This window comes from Antennarius striatus, chromosome 16, assembly GCF_040054535.1.
Source record: "Antennarius striatus isolate MH-2024 chromosome 16, ASM4005453v1, whole genome shotgun sequence".
NCBI classification, from domain to species: Eukaryota; Metazoa; Chordata; class Actinopteri; order Lophiiformes; family Antennariidae; genus Antennarius; species Antennarius striatus.
Window position 1 is genome coordinate 514,311 of NC_090791.1, and position 22,084 is coordinate 536,394.

A 22,084-nucleotide genomic window follows, 5' to 3' on the forward strand; every position below is an offset into this window, starting at 1 on the left:
TTCCACCACCAAGTCTCCTTATCTACTTTCCTTCCAGATGACACACCAAGTACTCTCCTACCTGTCTCCCTGATCACATTAGCTGTAGTTGTCCAGTCATCTGGAAGCACCTCCTGACCACCCAGAGCCTGTCTTAACTCCTTCCTAAAAGTCCTGCAACACTCTTCCTTTTTCAGCTTCCACCATTTTGTCTTCTGCTCTGCCTTTGTCCTCTTCATCTTCCTCACCACCAGAGTCATCCTACACACCACCATCCTATGCTGTTTGGCTACACTCTCACCTACCACTACTTTACAGTCACTGATCTCCTTCAGGTTACACCGTCTACACCAGATGTAGTCTACCTGTGTGCTCCTACCTCCACTCTTATAGGTCACTCTATGTTCCTGCCTCTTCTGGAAGAAAGTATTCACTACAGCCATTTCCATCCTTTTTGCAAAGTCAACTACCATCTGTCCTTCTGCGTTCCTCTCCTGGATACCAAACCTGCCCATCACCTCCTCATCACCTCTGTTTCCTGCACCAACATGTCCATTGAAGTCTGCTCCAATGACAACTCTCTCACTTCTAGGCATGCTCTGCATCACTTCGTCAAAGTCCGACCAGAATTTCTCCTTCTCCTCCAGCTCACATCCTACCTGTGGAGCATACCCACTAACCCTAACCCTAATCCTAACCACTAATCCTAATCCTAACCCTAACCACTAATCCTAATCCTAACCCTAACCACTAATCCTAACCTTAACCACTAATCCTAATCGTAACCACTAACCCTAACCCGAACCCTAATCCTAACCCCAAATCCTAACCCTCACATGAACCCGAATCCCAACCCTGACCCTAACCCTAACCACTAATCCTAACCCTAACCCTAATCCTAACCACTAATCCTAATCCTAACCCTAACAACTAACCCTAACCCTAATCCTAACCACTAATCCTAATCCTAACCCTAACCACTAATCCTAACCACTAATCCTAACCTTAACCACTAATCCTAATCGTAACCACTAATCCTAACCCTAACCACTAATCCTAACCCTAACCCTAATCCTAACCACTAATCCTAATCCTAACCCTAACCCTAACAACTAACCCTAACCCTAATCCTAACCACTAATCCTAATCCTAACCCTAACCACTAATCCTAATCCTAACCCTAACCACTAATCCTAACCTTAACCACTAATCCTAATCGTAACCACTAATCCTAACCCTAACCCTAATCCTAATCCTAATCCTAACCCGATGGCTGTCATGAAACTGATGAAGACGATGAGGAAGGAAAGTAAAAAAAATAAATGGAGCTGCCCCAAAACACCTTCCTGCCCCCTCCGACCAATCCCAGCCAAGTTCTGAAAGTTTTGGAGGAAGCCCCACGTGAGAGGAACCGGCTCCATCGCGTCCGATGGTGATTTTTATTCGCCGTGTCTTCAAGCCCCGCCCTCGTGCGTCCTGAACACGCCTTCACGCGCCCCAGTGCTGCAGATGAAAGAAGTTTTCTCTGGCGGATCGATGCGTGGAATTGAAACACGGCTCTCAACATATTACCAATTCCTATGCGTGTTGACGGGGGCCAATCGGAGCGGCGCGTCGATCGCGGCCCCCACCTGTCAGAGGCATTAGAATGAAATCCTGTCGACTCTATTCCCACCGTGGATCGGAGCGGCGCGTTACCCTCATCCATAAAACAACAGCAAATCACAGGCTGCACCTTCACCTCAGTGCGCCGCTGCCTCCCAGAGGACCGCCTCCTCAGCCTCCCATTGGCCCCCGCCTCGGAGTCAGAAGCCAAAAGCCAAAGCAATTAGAAAAGCATCCCCGCCCCTGCAGCGGGGGGCGGATGTGCAGCTCCAGGATGGGTCCCCGGGGGGCGCCATTTACAGCTGGAGCGCCGCTGGGGGGCGGACATGGCACCGGGGGGAGGTCACGGCAGCGGGGGGTGGTCACGGCAGCGGGGGGTGGTCACGGCACCGGGGGGCCGTCACGGCTGCGGGGGGCCGTCACGTTGAGTGGAGGGGTCACCGCGTCAGTTATCTGTTTCAAAACGCCATTGAGGACTTTCCCACATCCGTCTTTTCCTGCGTTACGATTGGCCAGCGGGTCGGGGGCAGAGTCGGGGGCAGATGATCGCAGTAGTTTCTCTGGCCCCCCCTATGTCGCCCCCACTCTGATCTATATTTTCAGAACAATACAGAGAAGTGAGATGTTCAAGGGCATGACCCTCTAATCTACTCCGCTCCAGCGGCGCTGTGGCCATTAGCCCCGCCCACCTGCGTAATGAACACGCCCGACACACGTGAGGGGGGGCGTGTCCACGTGGGCGGCGCCGACCTGCGGCCCAGAGCATGTGCTGCTTCCGGTGATCGCTGACCCCCCCCGACAACTCACACCGGCGCTCCTCTGTGGGGGGGTCGATAAACACAACGACGGTGTCAGCGTCCAGCCCGACATCCCATAATTAATTAGTTCACATCTCCTCCGTTCTGGGAGGGGGGGGCAGCAGGGGCATGTACTCATCCATTACATGTGCTATCCGGGGGTCGGTGCCCCCGTGCCTGCAAGAATCCGACCCCCACCATTTTAGAAAATTGCCTTTTGGGTTAAAAAAAAAATCCAGCCCCCCCCCAGGTTCTCTGTCAGTCGGGACGATTTGATTAATATCAATCAACATTAGGAGCGGATCCATACAGTAGGACCCCCCCCAGCCCTTCCTCCTGGGGGAGCAAACCGTCGCTTCTCCATCTCTGTCGCAGTTTTTCACTTGTTTCTCAACTCCAGTCACCCCCCCCCATCACCATCCTGTCATCTCCCCCCATACCGATCCCACCGCCCCAGCACAATACCCCCCCCCCCCCCCAGACCCTCTCTGATAGTCTCATATCACCCCGTGTGAAAAACAAGCCCTATCTCCGTGTGGGGGGGGAATCAATCTCGGCTCGCTCCGTGGAATCCCTGACCGTCACATATCACCGGAGGTGGGGGGGCGGTGGGGGGGTCGGGGGGGGCTGATCACATCAGTCTTCCCTTTGGTCACACGCTGCCTTTTTTGACTTTGTGCTGAGTCAGGATAAACACCAGACAAAAGCCGACGCCCACCATCGATCCCCCCCCCACGCCTGAACAAGGTGGTGGGGGGGGCACATCTGTATCAATCTGGAGCTTTGTGGAAGTCATCTGCATTGTCTGTGTGGGGGGGCGCTTTAATCAAAGCCCGCGCATCAGATTAATGGAGGAATGTGATGAAGGTCTCTGATTGGTGGAGGGATTCTGCCGACTCAGGACTTCTGCTGGAGCGATGGGATGTTTGAGGTCATCTCTTTAAAAAATGACTTTTAATCAGAATTAAAACCGTCTGCGATACCCAGTGATGATTTCATTACCGGGGAATCAGGATGTCATCCATCCTGGGGGGCGTCAGGCGTTTGGGTCTGGATGGGGGGACGCAGCGGCGAGCAGGAAGTCATCAGAACGGCGAGACGCGACTCATCAGAGATTCACCGACTCCAGTTTATCTCTGCAGAGCGCGTTTAATGTTTAATGAGCGTTAAATACCCCCAGCGAAAAAAACTGACTCCAGGGGGGCAAAACGCCGAGTTCCAAATAATCAGAGGTCACATGACCAGAAGTCCCACTGATGGGGTGGGGGAGCAAGAGAACGCAACGTTTCCCGGTTCGTTCCAGTGGAGCGTCAGAACAAACACGTCGTCACGGAAACGGGGTAATATTGACGGAGGGGTGATTCCATTTATGCAGTCGTCTTTGGGGGGCGGGGTTCAATCCTGCGCCGGTGCCTCATCAACCACAGTGGTGCTTTGGGGGGGGCACTGAGGCATGTCGCCGCTAAACGGGGCTGACAGATAAATTTACCCCGACAACACGTGTATGCCAACGTCCAGGGAGGGCGGGGTCAGAGTGACATCACTCATCTCTGCTTCCTCTTCCTCCCCTTCATCACCAGACGCGTCTTCCTGCCTTTAGCATCGTGCTAACAAAGAGCAACGACAGCCGCGTCGGCACCAAAGCTAACGCCAGGCCCCACCTCTCCAGTCAAACAACTCCCACAATGCAATGCTGTTTGTTTTATTGTCTAAGCTAACATTGCCTTGGCGTCTGAGCGCTCCATCGCACCGTGACACTGAAAGCAGCGCTCGGCGGTGAAACGGCGGCGCTGGTGTCATCCTGATTAGCCTAAGTGAGCTAACGCTCCAAACGCACGCTGGACCTCATTATTTATTAATGCACAAATGAGAAATGCAAACGCTGTTATTGTTTGAGATCACAACACGCCTTATTAGTGTAATGATGAGGAACATTCGACGCAGCCCCTCCACCAAAGGTCCGCCGTCGCCTGGCAACCAGCCGGATGCCAATTCTTCAAATGCCGCGCGTCGATAAATTCAGCTTTGAGCGCAATCGACACACAATTAGCTTTCCAGGTCGTCACCGCGGCCGTTTGGAGGCACCGATTGGCTGTATGGATCCCTGTCGGCTCGATGGATCGACCTGCCCCATCGCCCAGAGGGGCGCGACCCGGCACCGCCCGGTTCTGGCGGGTTCCTCCTGTTTACGGTCCGTCTACCGCAGCGCTAACCACAAAAGCCAGGCGACTTTCAGGGGGCGGGGCATCTCCCCTTTCAACCAATCCCCCTTCCCGTTCTCCAGTTACCGGCTGATCGACCGGTGGATCAAACCGGCCGTCGGACGGGCGCGGCGGCGGCGCTGATGATCAGATGTTTCCATACGGACACCTGACGTGGGGGTGTCGGTTTCAGCAGCTGTCGCTGCGGTCCGCCGCTCCACTCCAAACCGCTTCAGATGAATATTTCATCTCTAATAGAAAAACAGATGTTCCGCCGCCGCTAACGTACGCGTTACTCACAGCCAGCTGACTACATTTAGAGTGAAATATGCGTCTGACAGACGAATCACAATCCGGCTCCAGGAGCATGATGGGATATCGACAGCTCTCATTTACGCAGGCGGGCTGACCTCATCGGGAACTAATAAAAGTTTGGTACGTTCAAGCGGAAAGACGGTGTGGTCGTATTTCAGTCAGGCAGCTCGCTGGGCGCCCTTTAAAGCGCTGACCCCTTCCCGGGGCGGGGGCTCCTGTGTGATTAATACCGCTCGGCGTTTATTGGCACGCGAGGCACTTTTACCGATAGGTCACCTGCTTGACCCCAGCGCCAGCAGCGGATCGAAGCCGAGCGGACAGGAAGCGATTCGGCTCCGGGTGGTAACGCCGCCGCAGCGCTAAAGAGACGTCATCGCCTACGCCGGGCAGGAAATCCGCCGCGACACGACGCTAACTCTAATGGCTTATGAGCAGCTAGCCGCGAGACGGATCAGAATGTCACCGCCGTGTTCCACAGCGATCAATACCGCACCTGATCAGGTCCCCGTTAACGTAGACGAACAGGTATCAGTGGTGCGCGCAAGTGTCACTAGGCGAAACACTGTGTGTAGGTTGTCATCACCACAGCGTGGCAGGACGACAGCGAGGCGCCGTGGAGCTAAAATGGTTCGTCGTGACACAACACGCCACAGCGGCTCAGAGACATCCCATAATAGCATCAGAATGCAAAAATAAGGAGCGTCGAGCAGCGTGCAACACCTCGATGTGAGCGCCGGTTTATCAGCAGGATGTAGCCAGTGCCGTGTTCCCATGCTCCTTAATCATACTGATGCATTCACACACAATCACGTGTAGACACACACACACACACACACACACACACACACACACACACACACACACACACACACACACACACACACACTCATTGTGACCAAAGGAAGAGCTGACTGCAACATTTTTCTCCTCTTCAAAAACTATCCGGTGTCAAAATGATGAACGAGGGATCATGGGGGGGGGGCGGATCTTCGCATTAGGCTGCACCGGAGCCACAGAGGCACCGCCACGCCCCCGGGGGATGGGGTGGGGGCGGTTAGCTCTTTACACAGGTGCTAACTGCTATAAGGATGTTTGCGCCAACAAGGCGGAGCCAACATGGCATCTGTCTGAGGCCGTGATGCTAATGTGGTGCGGGCGATGCTAACGGCTGTAAATGACTTCCTGGAGAGGCAGGGCCAGGCTGACCCCCCCATCCTGGTTGTTCATTTATAAATAAATGACGTAATTTTTCTGATCAGCAACAACGACTGAGTTTACCTCCAGAACGTGGGGGGGTCTGACCAATCAGAACGTGGCGTCTGTGGTCTCTCCTCATTGGAGGATGTGTTTTTATGTCAGGCATCTTCACTGGGGGGCGGAGCTCTCTTCCTGTCATCACTTCCTGTTTTTGTCTTTTGGTGGTGAAACAAGTTCAGACGACTCCAGAGCCCCGCCCCCTGCCCCCCCACCCCCTCAGCCCCCGTGATCGCCGAACTGAATCAGAGTTACTGCCACCCCTCCCCCCCCGAATCACTTACAATATAATTACAATCACAGGCCGGGCTGGTTTCTGTCTGCTGATGGGTAAACACCTGAGGGATGGGGGGGCGTGTCCAGGTGCCCCTCCCAGGTGCCCCTCCCAGGTGCCCCTCCCCCCCATCAGTCACCTGCTGATCGCCCAACCAAACGCCGGCCTTTGGAAGAAGCAGTTGGGATTAGAGCGGATTAGTAATCAGATTACTCATCTCAGACCGGTGCCCCCCCCCCCCTCCTGCTGGAAACCCGCCCCCCCTCCCAGTCCAGTTTTAACCCTTTCAGGTCGATTGATGACTTTGTGAAAACGATAAACTGCTGATGTTAATTAGTGATGAAGCCCCCCCCCCACCGAACTTCACCCCCCCCTCCAAATATTACCGTGATTTAAGATGCAAAACCAACAGGCATTAAAACGCCCCCCCCCCTCGGCGCTTCCACACAAAACCAATTTAGTTTCCATTGATCGCTTTTCAAGCAATTAGATTTCCATTGATGGAAGAAGTGGGGGGGGGGGCTCCTGTGTGTGTGTGTGTGGGGGGGGGGGGGCTCGTGTGTGTGGGGGGGAGGGGGGCTCCTGTGTGTGTGTGTGGGGGGGGGGCTCGTGTGTGTGTGGGGGGGGCTCGTGTGTGTGTGTGTGTGTGGGGGGGGGGCCTCGTGTGTGTGGGGGGGCTTGTGTGTGTGTGTGTGGGGGGGGCTCGTGTGTGTGTGTGTGTGGGGGGGGGCTCGTGTGTGTGTGTGTGTGGGGGGGGGGGCGCTCCTGTGAGGGGGGTCGTGGGGGGCTTGCGGCCGGGACGTTGATTTGCACGTTTGTTCAGGTCCACTTGACCACCCCCAACCCCCCACACGCCCCCCCCAGCGAATAAGTCAACGACATAAGGAGCCCCCCCCTCAGATTTTATATCCGTCTTTATTTCCGGTTTCGCCTCTTTGTTTCTGCAGAGTCAGCTGATTCTCTAAATTGTGGAGTATTGACTACTGGGGGGGGAGGGGCTGACCAAGCGAGTCTGCTGTAACACACTGGGGAAAGCCTGCCCCCCCCCCACCAGGTCCCAGGCGTTAGTCTTCTCCTGATCCGGTCCCGGACAGGGGGGGGGGGCGGATCGGTGGCACGAGGTGGGAACGTCATTAATGTGGGGGGGTAATTCCCAGCGCTCCCAGAGGAAATCCAGCTTCCGCCGGCTGGGGGGGTGGGGGGGGGGCTGTGACAAACGCCTTCCAGGAGACAAATGTTGGCTTTAAACAGAAATACTTCATTTCCTCTTCTGGTGACTCGCAGCAGATCCCATTAATCAGGGGGGGGGGCACCACGCTCCGCCAGCCCGCTAAGAACCAGATGATCGCCCCCCCCCACTCAATCCATCAAGTTTGATTGGAGAAAGAAAAGGTTCAAAAATTTTGAGTTGCCCCCGCGCAGGAAGAGTAATTACCCCCGGCGCCGGGGTGTTCCGCCAAGCCGCGACCCCCCCTGTTTGTCACACGCCAGATCACTCATGGGGGTGTCAGAACCCCCACCTGTGTGCCCCTCCGTCACCGCTCCCCCCAGGACAGAAATGACGGACGAGCCTGAACTTTAACGCACAAACTTATCGGAACCGGACGGGGGGGGTCCAGGTGTGAAGGACGGGATCCGCCCCCCCATGTGTGAAGGACGGGATCCACCCCCGCGGGTGTTAAAAGATGAGATCCGTGCCCCCCCATGTGTGAAGGACGGGATCCACCCCCGCGGGTGTTAAAAGATGAGATCCGTGCCCCCCCAGGTGTTGAAGGAGGGGATCCGACCCCCCCTTCAACTTCCTTTCTGAGACGCATTCCAGGATGAAGCCACGCCTCCTGCATCACATGGGTGTGGCCAAGCCCCGCCCCTTCAAGGAGAGCAGCACATTCCGAGACACCTGTCACCCCCCCCATCTGCCCACCCACACCTCCGTCGCCCCCCCGGGTGTGAAGCCACTGATGGATCAGAGACCCATCCTGTTGGGGGGTCACAGCGGGACCCTGCCCTCATGGAGCATTGCCTCCCCCAGCAGGGGGGCGGGGGGTAAAAGGGCAAACATGAGAGGGACAAAGAAGCTGCTAAGAAGCACATTTTTCACCCCCCACAACCTCCACACTTCACTGGACCCCCCCTTCATGGAACCGGGAACACCGGCCTCTCATTGGCCTCGGTCACATGACTAATGATGGTACCCTATCACGGCGGTCCTACGGCTTCACATGGGGGGGTCCTTATGCACGGGGGGGATGAAATGTGCTTTTTATCACGTGTCACGAACACCGTTCATGCCCCCCCCATGTCTATGTCAAACCTCCCGTCAGAAAAATATTGGCGAGCGTTGTAATTACGACCCCCCCCCCCTTTACCGCCGGGGGGGGGCAGCGGTCCCACGACTCAGATTCCAGCTTTATCGTATTTTAGTTTTATTTGAGGGCGGGGGCGCCTCCAGTCAGCCATAATAGAAATGAAGGAAGGAAGATGTCGAGTCGCCCCCCCCACCCCCCTGCCCCCCCCAGCGTGCGTCGCCGTCTCTCAGAGTGAAATACCCCCCCACCGCGACAGGAACATGCGGCAAGTAGCCAGGGGGTAATTAGGCATGAGAACGTCTACGTTTACATGCAGGGGAGAAGCCTTCAGGGTGGGGGGGCCACAGACCGGCCCCTGATTGGATCATGATCACATGATCACACAACAACAGCAGGACGCTGGAGTGGGCGGGGCATCGGTATCTGGGCGGCGATGCGATTGGTTCCGTGTTAGCCGCGTGTGAGAGCGACGCCTGGGGGGGCGGTGGGGGGGCGTGGGACTGAAGGAGACGGTGATGTATGATCCCCGGGGGCGCAGCGTGTTCCAGGCGTGTTGGAGGCGTGTTGGAGGCGTGTAGCGGCACAGGTGATTGGAGGCGTCGGCTCTTTAAACGGCGTAATGATCCGAAGAGGACGCCCCCCACACCCCCCCACACCACCCCACCCCCCCACTCCACTCATGTTCCACTTGGATGTTCTTACAGTTTTCCATGCTGTACTAAATTGGACTGCCAGCCCCGCCCACCAGGAAGAACCCCGGAGCGCCATCAGGTGGCGGTCTGCCGTCACCGCCCACCAGGATCACCTGACCCGTCTGGGATCGTTAGGGGCCACCAGCAGGCGGCAGCCGGACCCCCCAATGGGACCCCCAGGGGGACCCTCCAGCAGCACTTCAGCATCGAGCTGCTCATGAACGTGAGAAGAAACGGCGCCACCACCTGTCCGCTTGGCGTCACGACCAACGAGTTCTGATTGGTTTCCTCCAATCAGGTGACCCGAAATCCAACAGAACTGCTCAACAGTCAGACGGTCACGGGATGCTATGCTAGTTAAAACCCTAGGCTAATGCTAAGCTAGCATCACAGAAGACCACAAAAAAAACCTGATCAGCTGATCAAATATGACGTCATAGAGAGTCGACGCCTCGCAGGAAAGGAGCAAGAATGTTCTCATAGCGATGGAGGAGACGACCAACTACCAGCCGCTGTAAATCACCTTAAATCACCTGGAAATCACCTTGACTCCCCTCAACTCAACTATAATTACCTTAAACTCACCTGAAATCACCCTGAATCACCTGAAAACTCCTTGAACAACAAGAAATCACATTGAGTCACTTGAAATCATTACCTCGAAATGGTCTTAAACCACCTGAATTCTCTTTGAATCACTTGAAATTATCTTAACTCACATGAAATCACCTTAAATCCCCTCGACTCACCTGTAATTACTTTAAACACACCTTAAATCCCCTTAAATCATATGAAATCAACACAAACAACCTGAAATCACCCTATATCCCCTGAAATCACCTTAAATCCCCTCAACTCACCTATAATTACCTTAAACTCACCTGAAATCACTCTGAATCACCTGAAAACTCCTTGAACAACAAGAAATCACATTGAGTCACTTGAAATCATTACCTTGAATCACCTGAAATCACTTTGAATCACTTGAAATTATCTTAACTCACATGAAATCACCTTAAATCCCCTTGAATCACATGAAATCAACACAAATAACCTGAAATCACCCTATATCCCCTGAAATCACCTGATATCTCATTAAAACACCTGAGATCACCTTGAATCACCTGCAATCACTTTAAAATTGTCTGCATAAAATACCTGACATTACCTTAAATCCCCTTGACACACTGCGAATCACCTGAAATCGCCACAAGTCACCTTAAATCACCCGAAATCACCTTGTATCAGCTGAAATCAGCTGAAATCTCATTTAAACACCTGAAATCACCTTCCCCACTAAAGGAACTGTATATTGAAGGTTCCTCTCCTCCCCAGCTGATTCCTGTGGTCGCAGGTCTGCGATCTCGTGGTGGCCCCTGGAGCGCTGCCCCCTACAGTCAGCCGGTGGCGCTGCAGGTCCAGCATCACAGCCGCAGAGTCCACAGGTCCAGACACACAGGTAGCAACAGAACCGGACCCGGTTTCACTGCGTCTGTTTGCAGACGTTTCTTTTTTGTTCACGATGGCAAAAAGAATGGGGGGGGGGCTGCAGTGAGGAAGAAACAAAGAGGAAGGGGGGGGCGCTGCAGCGTCTCTGGCTGCTGATAATATAGAAATGCATGCACACATGGATGCTGCTCGTAAATGAATAAACACATACATCAATTTCAGAATCCAACACATTTGACTTTCAAATGCATTGGACCCCCCCACCACCACCTGCCCCCCCTTCTTTACGATATGTCTCATTTCTCTTGTGCAGATATAAAAGCAGCGGCTGAGAGAGGAATTAGAGGGGTGGGGGAACAAACGCCGTGTGCAATGTGAGATTATGTATTTGTGTGTTTCCTCCTGGTGAAATCAAAGCTGGGGGGGAGGGTTCTTGTGTATGTGTGGGGGGGGGGCGCTGGGGCCCCCGGCCAGCGGCTCACGGCGTTTCGAGACTGCCCCCCCCCTTTCCAGTGACAGTCCGGAATTGAGAAGTGCGGTGGGATGGGGTGGGGGGGCTGGTGGCTCATGGAGGGTGAATTAAATAGTCACTCTGCCCCCCCCCTCTCTTTTTTTCAGTGGCGTTTAAAATCAATTCATTGGTGGACTGCTGACACAGCCGGCCGCAGAGCCAGGATTTATGGCTCCCTCTAATGGGGGCTCTGAAGCAAAGCCCTGCCGTCAGCACAATCCTGGCCCCCCCCCCCGCCCACTCCCTCACTGCATCCAGCTCTTAAAGACACAGGCACCCCCCCCCAGCTCCCCATCACTGGAGCTGAAGCGAGGCCCCGGAACATGTATGAATGCATGCTCCAGTGGTCATTCCAGAACAGCTGGTCTCTGTGGGGGGGTCGGGGTGGGGGGGTCTGTTACTGATGAAGTTAAGATCCAGTTCAATTATCACTGGTGATAAAGCCCCCACCAGACAGGACATGTGACAAACATCAACATTCAAACAGGATGTAGTCACTAAGGAGGGGGCGGGGCCATGAAACATTCAAACAGGAAGTAGTCACTAAGGAGGGGGCGGGGCCATGAAACATTCAAACAGGAAGTAGTCACTAAGGAGGGGCGGGGCCATGAAACATTCAAACAGGAAGTAGTCACTAAGGAGGGGGCGGGGCCATGAAACATTCAAACAGGAAGTAGTCACTAAGGAGGGGGCGGGGCCAGGTGGTTACTATAATGAAACAGAAATCAGCTGACTGTTCACCCGATCAGCTGATTGGATCAGCTGACACTGGATTGGGTGTTTCCTGTGATTATTAAAGTAAACGCCGCCGAACACCCCGATCCGGACCCCCCCTCCGGTATGATGTCAGGGCATCGGGGGCGGGGGTCACCCCCCCAGCGGCGCCGGCTGCAGCGCCTCGAGCTAACCGTAACCGTTTGGCTTCATTATGGAGCCGCGTGTTAAACCAGCCCCCCCACCCCCGCCATCACATCCCATTTCCAAATACAATCCTTGACCCCCCCGTGACCCCCCCCTTGTTTCATAAAGTGTGATGTGATTAAAATAGATTAACACCTCGTTAGCCGGTACGGAGCGTCTCCCATGATGCAAAGCGGCGCTGGCCTTGTTCTCTGGCCTATTTGTTTAATAAGCTACTACATCAGTGCCCCCCCCCACCTGACCCCCCCACAGCAACGCTAAGATCAATACCCCCCCCACCGAAAAAAAAAAAGGCAGCCGAGGATTTCCTCCGTCTGCAGAACGACAGGAAATAGGAAACAGGAAGCAGCTCTGACATCATGACTCGTTTTGGGGGGGGTCGAGGGGGCGTAAGGGGTCGGGGGGGGCAACCGATCAGCTGATCCATCATCATCACACGCCTCCTGCTAGCGGCGATCACAAACAGGAAGTGAAGCGTCTGATGTCACCTTGTCGTCCCGCTGATGGAGTGACCGCTGCTGGGGGGGCGGGCGGGGGGGGGGCAGCTGATGCCCCCCCTGGCTGGGGGGGGGTCCATGCGCTGCAGGAACAGACCATCGGGTCCGACGCCACAAACCGGTTCTGGTTGGATCCTGATCACATCAGCGCTGAAGCGGCGCTGGAAGAGCCGTTCGCTCCATAAATCATTCCCACAATGCACCTGTTGGCGGCGCTTTGATTAAAGCCTTACATCAAACGTTTGAGGAGCCCCCCCCCTTTATTTTATTTTTGCTTGTTTATCTTCCTGTTTTCTTCTTCTCTGTAAAGTGGATCTGAATGGGGGGCGGCGGGGGACACATAACACCCACCAGCTATACGTGGGGCACTAGAGGTCCGCCGTTACCCCGCCGTAGTGGTGGGGGGGGGGGGCAATATAGAACCATAACCCAGCAATTAGACTAATGGAAAACGTCCCTGTTCCTGCGCCGCGGGCCCCCCCCGGAGACCGGGCTGGAGAGGAGGTAATGGCGGAGGCCCATTGATCCTCGCCGCCACCTGCTCTATGGCTCCACGGAGGACGGGGGGGGGCAGGGGATCCATCTGGGGAGGGATCACGTGGCTCTGGGGCTCTCAGGCATATGGATGAGAGTCTTTCTCTAGTCTTCCGCTACTTAACCGGCGCACATTAGCACAATATGGCCGGATGGGGGGGGCAGGATATATTACAGTACGGCTCATCCGCCGCCAGGCAGCGTCAAGTCGTTTCCCTGGGCTGGGGGGGGGGGGCAGCGCCACCGTTCTCAGAAGCAGGAAGTAAAGGCAACGGCCGACAGGCAGCATCAACACCCCCCCCCACCGCCGACGGACCACGTCAAAGCTGAGACAACACCTCTGGTCTAATTGGTGAAAACCCCCTGACCTCCGGCCACCGGGGGGGGGCACCATTTCTCATCTCTGAGCACCAGCGTCAACGTTGGTTCAAGCATGACCCCACCAGAAACAGAAGAACGTTGACACCACGGGGGCGGAGCATCGTCTGGACTCTGATCTGGATCAGAATCCGGATCCGGATCCGGATTCTGATCCTTATTCTCATTCTGAGTCTCCTGTTCTGGTTCTTTGAGGGGGGGCTCAGAACAGAACCCTCAAATAGACCCTAAAGCGTTTGGGTGGGTGGAGTTTGAGTCCTCGATGCTCAGACCTCGCCCCCCATGACCCTGGAGGGGCGGGGCTTGAGGGTTGCGTTGGGCGCTCACCTGCCCAGCTGGGGGTCTCCATGTACAGGTGAAGCCGGGGGGGCTGAAGCTGGACCGACGACTCACTGCTGCCACAGGTGCTGGAGGACCTTCAAAATAAAAGACAGGATGAGCCTGTTAGAGACAGGAAGGGGCGGAGCCAGAGAGGTCAGCTGACAGGTCAATGACAAACAGGAAGCACACACACACACACACACACACACACACACACACACACACACACACAGTGGAAATTGTAAATTTATAAATCTAAATATTCCTGTCTATTTTATCCAAAACATGAAGGCCACGCCCTCATACTAAGCCCCGCCCCTGGTAACATCATGTTCATGGATTACTTCCTGGGAAGTTTGGCAAAAAATAATAAATAATAATGATTATTTTCTTTTAAACGATTATTCTCATTATTACATCGTAACAATGAGAATAATAATTAACAATACAATAATAAAGAATTATAATTACTATTATTGTTATTGTAGCAACAATTCAAACGAGAACCAATGCAGTCAGACTCCACCACCCCACAACACCCCTGAATTCAAGATTTTACCCTGAACCTGTCATAGGTCAAAGGTCAAAGCTGGTGCTCTGACCTACTGTCATTGATCAAAGCAGTAACTTTGATCTATTGTCTCACACTGGCCCTCTGCCTCGTCTTTCTATCTCATCCGGTTCCTGAGTTTACAAAAGTTTAGATTTGACCTTGACCCAGTTTTCTGCAGGTCAAGGTCATCATCTCATCTCCCCCCCCCCTGCTGCCTGAGTAACGAGCTTTAGTTTCCTCGTTCTGTCTGAACGGTTGTGGAGACGTTTGGTGGACGGACGACCAACGCGGACTCACGTCACCGCTGGGAGGGGGGCGTGAGCACCTCAATAATAACTGACAAACTTTTCTCGTTGATCTGTTTTACACCCCGTCCTCTAATGACCCGATCTGACCCCCGGCCCCTCGTACCCCTGGCCAGCCCCGCCCTCGGCCCCGCCCCGCGCTGCTCCAACCGCTGGAGCGTCGCCATGCGGTGCATTGATTTCATTCCAGCAGAACCCCCCCCCCACCCCGCACCTGATGAAGCGTTCCCACGGCGACGTGCAGCAGTTTGTCATTTCTCACAAGTAATTAAAAGCCATTTATTTGCCGGTGCTGATTGGGGACTGACTAATTGTTGAAACTGAGGACGGACGGAACGCCGTCAAACCGGGGGGGCCGACATCTGGCTCCGCGACCCCCCCTCCGTGATTATGTCTGCAAAGCGAAACAGTTGTTAAGCACATTGTGATCCGCCGGCCGTCGGGTGTAAATAATGCATCAGCAGCAGCTTATTGACGAGCCCACTTAAGGGGGGGGGGGCAGGGGTGGTGGTGGGGGCAGTCGTGTGGCGAACAGAGGAAACACTAACACCAGAGCACCGGGGGCACCAACGGAAAAACTATCTGACACCGTCTGAGAGGAGCGGCAGGAAGGAGGGAGGAAGAGGAGGAGCAGGCTTCTGCATCTGGGTCTGGGTCTGGGTCTGGGTCTGGGTCTGGGTCTGGGTCTACATCTGCGTCTGGGTCTGGGTCTGGGTCTACATCTGCGTCTGGGTCTGGGTCTGGGTCTGCGTTTGCATCTGGGTCTGGGTCTGGGTCTGGGTCTATGTCTGGGTCTGGGTCTGGGTCTACATCTGCGTCTGGGTCTGGGTCTGGGTCTGCGTTTGCATCTGGGTCTGGGTCTGGGTCTGGGTCTATGTCTGGGTCTACATCTGCGTCTGGGTCTACGTCTGCATCTGCGTCTGCATCTGCGTCTACGTCTATGTCTGCGTCTACGTCTACGTCTGCGTCTACGTCTGCGTCTGGGTCTACGTCTGCGTCTGTGTCTATGTCTGCGTCTATGTCTATGTCTGCGTCTGCATCTGCGTCTACGTCTACGTCTATGTCTGCGTCTACGTCTACGTCTGCGTCTACGTCTGCGTCTGTGTCTATGTCTGCGTCTACGTCTGCGTCTGGGTCTACGTCTGCGTCTGTGTCTATGTCTGCGTCTATGTCTATGTCTGCGTCTACGTCTGCGTCTACGTCTGCGTCTACGTCTGCGTCTGGGTCTATGTCTGCGTCTGCGTCTACGTCTGCGTCTACGTCTGCGTCTACGTCTGCGTCTGTGTCTATGTCTGCGTCTATGTCTGCGTCTACGTCTGCGTCTGGGTCTACGTCTGCGTCTACGTCTATGTCTGCGTCTGGGTCTACGTCTGCGTCTACGTCTACGTCTGGGTCTACGTCTGCGTCTGGGTCTACGTCTGCGTCTACGTCTACGTCTGCGTCTGGGTCTACGTCTGCGTCTGGGTCTACGTCCTGCAGGTCGGCCTCCGTCTCTCCAGCGGAACCGTTTCTACATTTTCAGTAACACCCCCTGAATGCACCGTTACCTCCTATAAGGGCAGAATGAAATGTCAGAATTGATTCCGGAGGGGGGAGCAAGATGTGGGGGTGTGGGGGGCAGGGCAGCTGAGGTGGGCAGTTTGTGGCGGTGGCCCTTTAGTTGGTGTCTGTGGATCATCAGCAGACAGGAAGGAGGGGTGGGCGGGCGTGACATGTGACAGCCAATAGGAAGAGAGAACACACACCTCCTGCCAGTGGATGGCGCTGTGGTTTGGATGAGACGGTTTGAATGTCAGCCTGTGGGGGGGTTGGGGGGGGCTTATCTTTTGTTTACATTCCCATCTGTCAGGATCCCGTGTGCCCCCCCAACACGTGTGATTATTACTGCTCTAATGACGCCCCCCCTTCATTCGCCCTGCGTTGGGGTGATGTTTCCCCTGGAAGTAGACGGATCAATGAGCAATAACCCGCTTTCTTCTGGGGGCCGTCCACCGGGGGGGGGTCATATAGTTTGTCTATACATCTGTCTGTTCCTCACACCTTCAGCCACAGGGAGAGCCGGGAAACGACCCCCCCCCCAGGCCAGTTGCCCGTATCCGTCTCTGGTCGGGCAGCAGGTGTGACAGCTTTAGAGCTCCCCATCATGTCGGTGAGCCCTGAGGACCCCCCCCCCCCACAGAGAGCAGTGGAGGAGCCCCCACCCCCCACAAAAGGTCCTGTCCCCCCTGCAGCATCAGAGGCCCTCCTGCAGCGCTTTAACAGGAGAACCAATCAGGAACGCCGGCGCCACCACTGGAGAGCGTTTAAAACGGGCCGATGCCCGGACACGGGGGGGGGGCGCTGGGGGGGTTACGAGCAGGAAGTCGGCCCTCATTCCAAACGTTTACGGCGCTCAGACGTGAGGATTCCTCTCATCGCTTTTAATCTTTAATGTGAAAAATTAATCATCCCATTCATTATTTTAATAGCTGTCATTTTTCTCTCCCCAAAGTGATGATTTATGGCCGTCAGGCCAGCGTGGGGGGGCCGTGGGGGGGCCGTGAGAAGGATTTATTGTAATGTTTGCTCCAGGTAGCCTCCGACCATATTTCACCGCTCTGACAAGCCATTAAAAAGCCCCGGTGATTAAACAACAGCTCTGAGGTCAGCTGTAGCGCTAGCGTTAGCGCGCCGCAGCCTAGCGGCGCAAGCCGGCCCCCCACCCCCCCACGGGATCGCAGCCATAGATCTCTATCTGCAGCGCGGCGGAGGCGGCGGCCAGGTGAGAGTAATGCACACGCACACGAGCAACAATGAAGTCTAGTTAAGGATGGGGCCATTAGGACGCCCCCCCCGGAGCCCCACACCATGGTAACGGGGCACTTAGAGGGAACCCCCCCCCACACATTCATCCGTCTGCAGCACTAAAGGAGTTAGTCTGTGCTCGCATCTACTTCACTCATTGATTTCCTGCTCGTCCCTCAGAACAGGGTGGCGCCCGGGACAGCCAGGGGCGGGCCCCCCCCACCTGAGAACACCCTCCTCTAGTTTCTCCACACGACCAGCTGAGTTGAACCCTTTACAGGATTTATGAAACAAGACGGCGGGAGGTCAACACGAATGACGAGTTCACCCCCCAGGCCACCAGGGGCAGCATGACGACACGCCTCCAGGTAAATCACCTGGGAATATCTGAATGTGTGTGGCGATGACATCAGTGAACACCCCCCCTGTCTGCTGGACAGAGATGTCCCAGGATGCACCAGTAAAACGGGGCTGCTTCCCCCTGTCGTTCTTAAAGTGACAGTACTGACAGACGCATCACATCCTGTGGATCAGAACCGCCCACCTGCGCCCGGCCGGTCCTCAGCTACTGGTTTAACAGAGTAACTAACAGTAACTAGTAACTAAACCCACAGCGGGTAAAAGCAGCGGCCGACGCGCTCGGAGTTAAAGTTCTCCAGACGGCTCCGTTACCACGGCGACGGGCGTCTGAGCATCATTTAAATGTGCATTATTTACTGTTAATAAAAACAGGAAGGAGTATCGATTTTGTGTCGTGCTTTACGGCTGCAATGCATTCTGGGCAGTTGGCGTACTCTATATTGCTTTTCCCCATCAGAGAGGTGGCAGCTCCTGTTTAAACCTGGGGGGGCGGGGGGGTGACGATGATAAGGGATGAAGGACCGGCTCGCCCGACTGAGGAGCAGCAGGAGAAACAAAATGAACCCCCAGCCAGTCCCGGCGGGGGGAGCTGATTGGACAGCAGGTATCAGAGCTGGGGGAGGACTTCACCTCCCCCCCACCCCCCCACATGCACGCTGGTCTCTACTGTCCTGGATTGATCACCAATCACCTCGACTGACAGCCGCTCTAATTGATACGAGAGCTTGGGGCAGGAGAGGACCAGGACAGTGATGCTGGAGACGGTTTCCATGGCGATCTGGTTCTGGTGGTCCATCTTCTCCCCTTGTGGGTCGGGTCTTCACTGTTCGATCATGAGGGTCTCCTCGCGGGACGGCCTTTATAATTATTCTAACGTCACTATTTCAACTTTATTGAATTTACAGCGTATTTTATTTGGGTTTTATGGACCCAATCACATTCCTGAGCAGCTGATTGGTCGGTTCTGTTTGTTCTTCTGAGCTGGAACTACTTTAACTTTAATGCATGAAGAAAATATATATTTTTAATTTAAGGATAATATAGTGAACAGCGTGGGTTTAATGATGTTTGCGGTGTTTATATTCCCAGCATTAAGGTAAAAACGGGTTTTGTTGATTAGCATTAATATTGAACATTCCCGCAGATACGCGGCGCTAATGGTCAGCAACCAGAGGTGGAACATATTTAGATGTTCCACTCGAGCAGAATCAATTAGACGTCCAGCACTTTTATAATCCCCTCGCTTTCAAAATACTAATTAAGTAAAAGTACATTAGTATAAGCAGCAAAAAGTGAATTGCACAAATGGAATGGCTATAGAATAATGACACCAGTGTGTTTCCATGGTTCCCGTAGGCCTCGCCTTCACCGCGCTAACAAACAAACAACAACTAACAAACAACGTGAATTCCTTTAGAGACTAACGTCAGAACCTGAAACCCGACGCGGCCTTCGTTCGTCTCCCTGAGGAACACCTCCCTGTTCTAAACCAATCTGTAATGGAGCCCGAAACCTTCGGCAGACAGCAGATCACCACCAGGGGGCGCCTGAGACGATCCGGATCACCACCAAAACCCGATGGACGAAACGGGTTAGCTTAGCTCACTAGCCTTAACAAACGAGCTTGAAGTCGGAGCCCCGAAAGGCGTAACCATGGAGACGAAGTAGTGGAGTCCAGAACCGCGTTCCAGCGTCTCCGGGGGCGACTGCATCCCGTTTTATTCTGGGATGCGTCTGGACAGGATGTGAGAACATCCTGTTTGGCTGCCGCCGCCGCCGCCGTCCAGCCGTCGTCGCAGCCAGGGAACAAAAGCGGAGGGAAATTAGCATGCTAATGCGCGTAGCGTCTGATGTTGTTGTGTCCCCGATGACGAGCGCAAAGAATATCGCTAATTTGTAAAAGATATCAAAAATCCCAGCATTAAAAAGTTAATTACCGCAGCAAATCCAGCAGTGATAAACGGCAGACGAGTGTCGCTTCCGCCAAGCAGAAAAATGATGTTTAGCATCGAGCGATACTTCTGGATGCCAGAGGAGGAAGAGGAGGAAGAGGAGGGGGGCAGTACTTGTAATTCAGAATATTTTTTCTGCAACTTAGCAGCTTTCTCATCTCTCAGCGAGGCACATTAAATCCCAGCTGGTCGGACGCTCGACTCCTGATGCTCGACTGCAGACATGAAACAAACTGCAGCTGAAATGAAAGCAGCGCTTTATTAAAAATACATGTTGGAATGAATCTGGGTGGTGATGACAAGTTTCACCACATTCTTCTTGAACTTTTAATGTAGCAGCTCCACTTCAAAGGGAAATTAAATATTAACACTATTATCTAAGCTGTTCCCAATATTATCCAAGCTTAGGTTATTTATATAGTACAGTAATAATTGTCTTATATAAGCCAGTTTTCATTTTTCCAGCCAAAATAATGATCAAGGAGTTCTTTTGTGCTTTTGCAACCTAAAATGAGTAATATTTGCTGCAGTAAACCCAACAAGATTATGTAGATTTATGATAGCAGTCCTAGGTGGATATTGTAAATGTAAATATATTTATAATTTATGAATGCGGGGAAATAGATCATGTTTTCTACGACGCGACTCAACTTTTGGCGCGGGGCGGCCCCACGTAATCTGCATGAGGACACAGGAGTGAATGATGATGAGCAGCGATGAAGAGGAATCTGAGTAAATCTGCAGCCCAACCGGATCATCGCTGTTGATCTGCCGGTGCGGCGGTAAAGACGGTAAACACTCTGGCTCACAGCGCCGGCTGGAAGTGGAGGCTCACATGAATTTGTCTGACAAATGCTGCTGGAGTGTATGATGTCGGCGGCGCCGCCCCGGACGGGGATTTGAGTCCAACTGAAGCCAAGCGGCGCGTGCCAGATCACTAATTGCACAATTTAAAACCAAAGTCGCTGGCAGCTTGTCGTCTGAAACCGAGAAGAGCCATTGGTTAATCAGTGAGCTCAGCACAGAGCTGGGGGCTCTCCGCTGCCGGCGCCGCCGGACATACGCAGCTGAAGCGCTGCCTCCGCAGCCAAAGCAAAGAAACACCATGGTTTACGAGCGATGCCCGCGTGTGATTGGACGACGGGACCATCAAACGCCAGTTTTATTTGCCGCTAACCGTCCAGAGAGGAGCGTCAGCTGCTGATGGAGTTCAGGACAGATGTTCCTTTCCCTGAACGTCATGTGACCACAGAATGACAGCATGTCACTAAAGCGTGATGCAAAAATACTAATTACTATTTAAATAATACTTATGTTAATAAAACAATGAATTATCTAGCTTTTATTTCACAGCTGATTAAATGTTTTTGTAGCATTTTAAAGATTTAAGGATCTTTGACTCAAATTAAATCTATAAAAAAGACAGGTGATAAAAAACACAAAATGATTTTAGTTTTAACAGCGCTAAAAAAAATAATGAATTATTTGACTGCAAACCTTCATTATGTTGACCTCCTGACCACAAGATGGCAGTGTTGTAATCTACTAGCTGTTTAAACGCAACAATGTGAATGTCAAAACAAAACTAAACAGCACCGGGGAAACGACCGATCACACCAGACACATTTTTACATACGTTCACCAAACGTCCCCGGTTCGTCGCTGCATACACCGGGTCCTGATAAGGACCAAAAAACAAACACACACACACACACATACAGAAGGAGGAGGAGGCGCCCGGGCTGCAAACATGTTTGGAGGGGGGGGTGCAGAGATGTTTGGGAGTTGCATCCAATCAGGATGGAGGCTGGGTGAGGAAGATGAAGCGCTCTGATGCCACCCAGAGACCAGCAGTGCAGGAGCCGAGGATTCACCCCCTGTTGACCAGGATTACAGACGCATAGCCTGGGGGGGCAGCGCTCCCACCGAGGGAGCGGGGGCGGGAGCGACATGAAAGAACAAGGCAGCGCTGCGAGGCCAAACAGATGAATTACTAATCAAAGCTGCAGCGGAGTAGCAGACAGCTGGGCATCAGCCATTCACCTTCAATTAGCCGGCCCCCTCGGCCAACCCGGCCAATCCACCGACTACAG

General features: G+C 53.8%; 1 protein-coding gene across 1 annotated transcript in view; it reads right to left on the bottom strand.

Annotated features, from left to right (window-relative positions):
- Positions 1–22,084, bottom strand: part of LOC137609981 (RNA binding protein fox-1 homolog 3-like) — a 267,024-nt gene that overhangs the window by 137,476 nt on the left and 107,464 nt on the right. The window contains exon 5 of the mRNA XM_068337367.1: positions 14,044–14,132. Coding sequence (XP_068193468.1) covers positions 14,044–14,065 — 22 coding nt within the window. The 5' untranslated portion in view covers positions 14,066–14,132. The remainder of the gene's footprint in view (positions 1–14,043; positions 14,133–22,084) is intronic.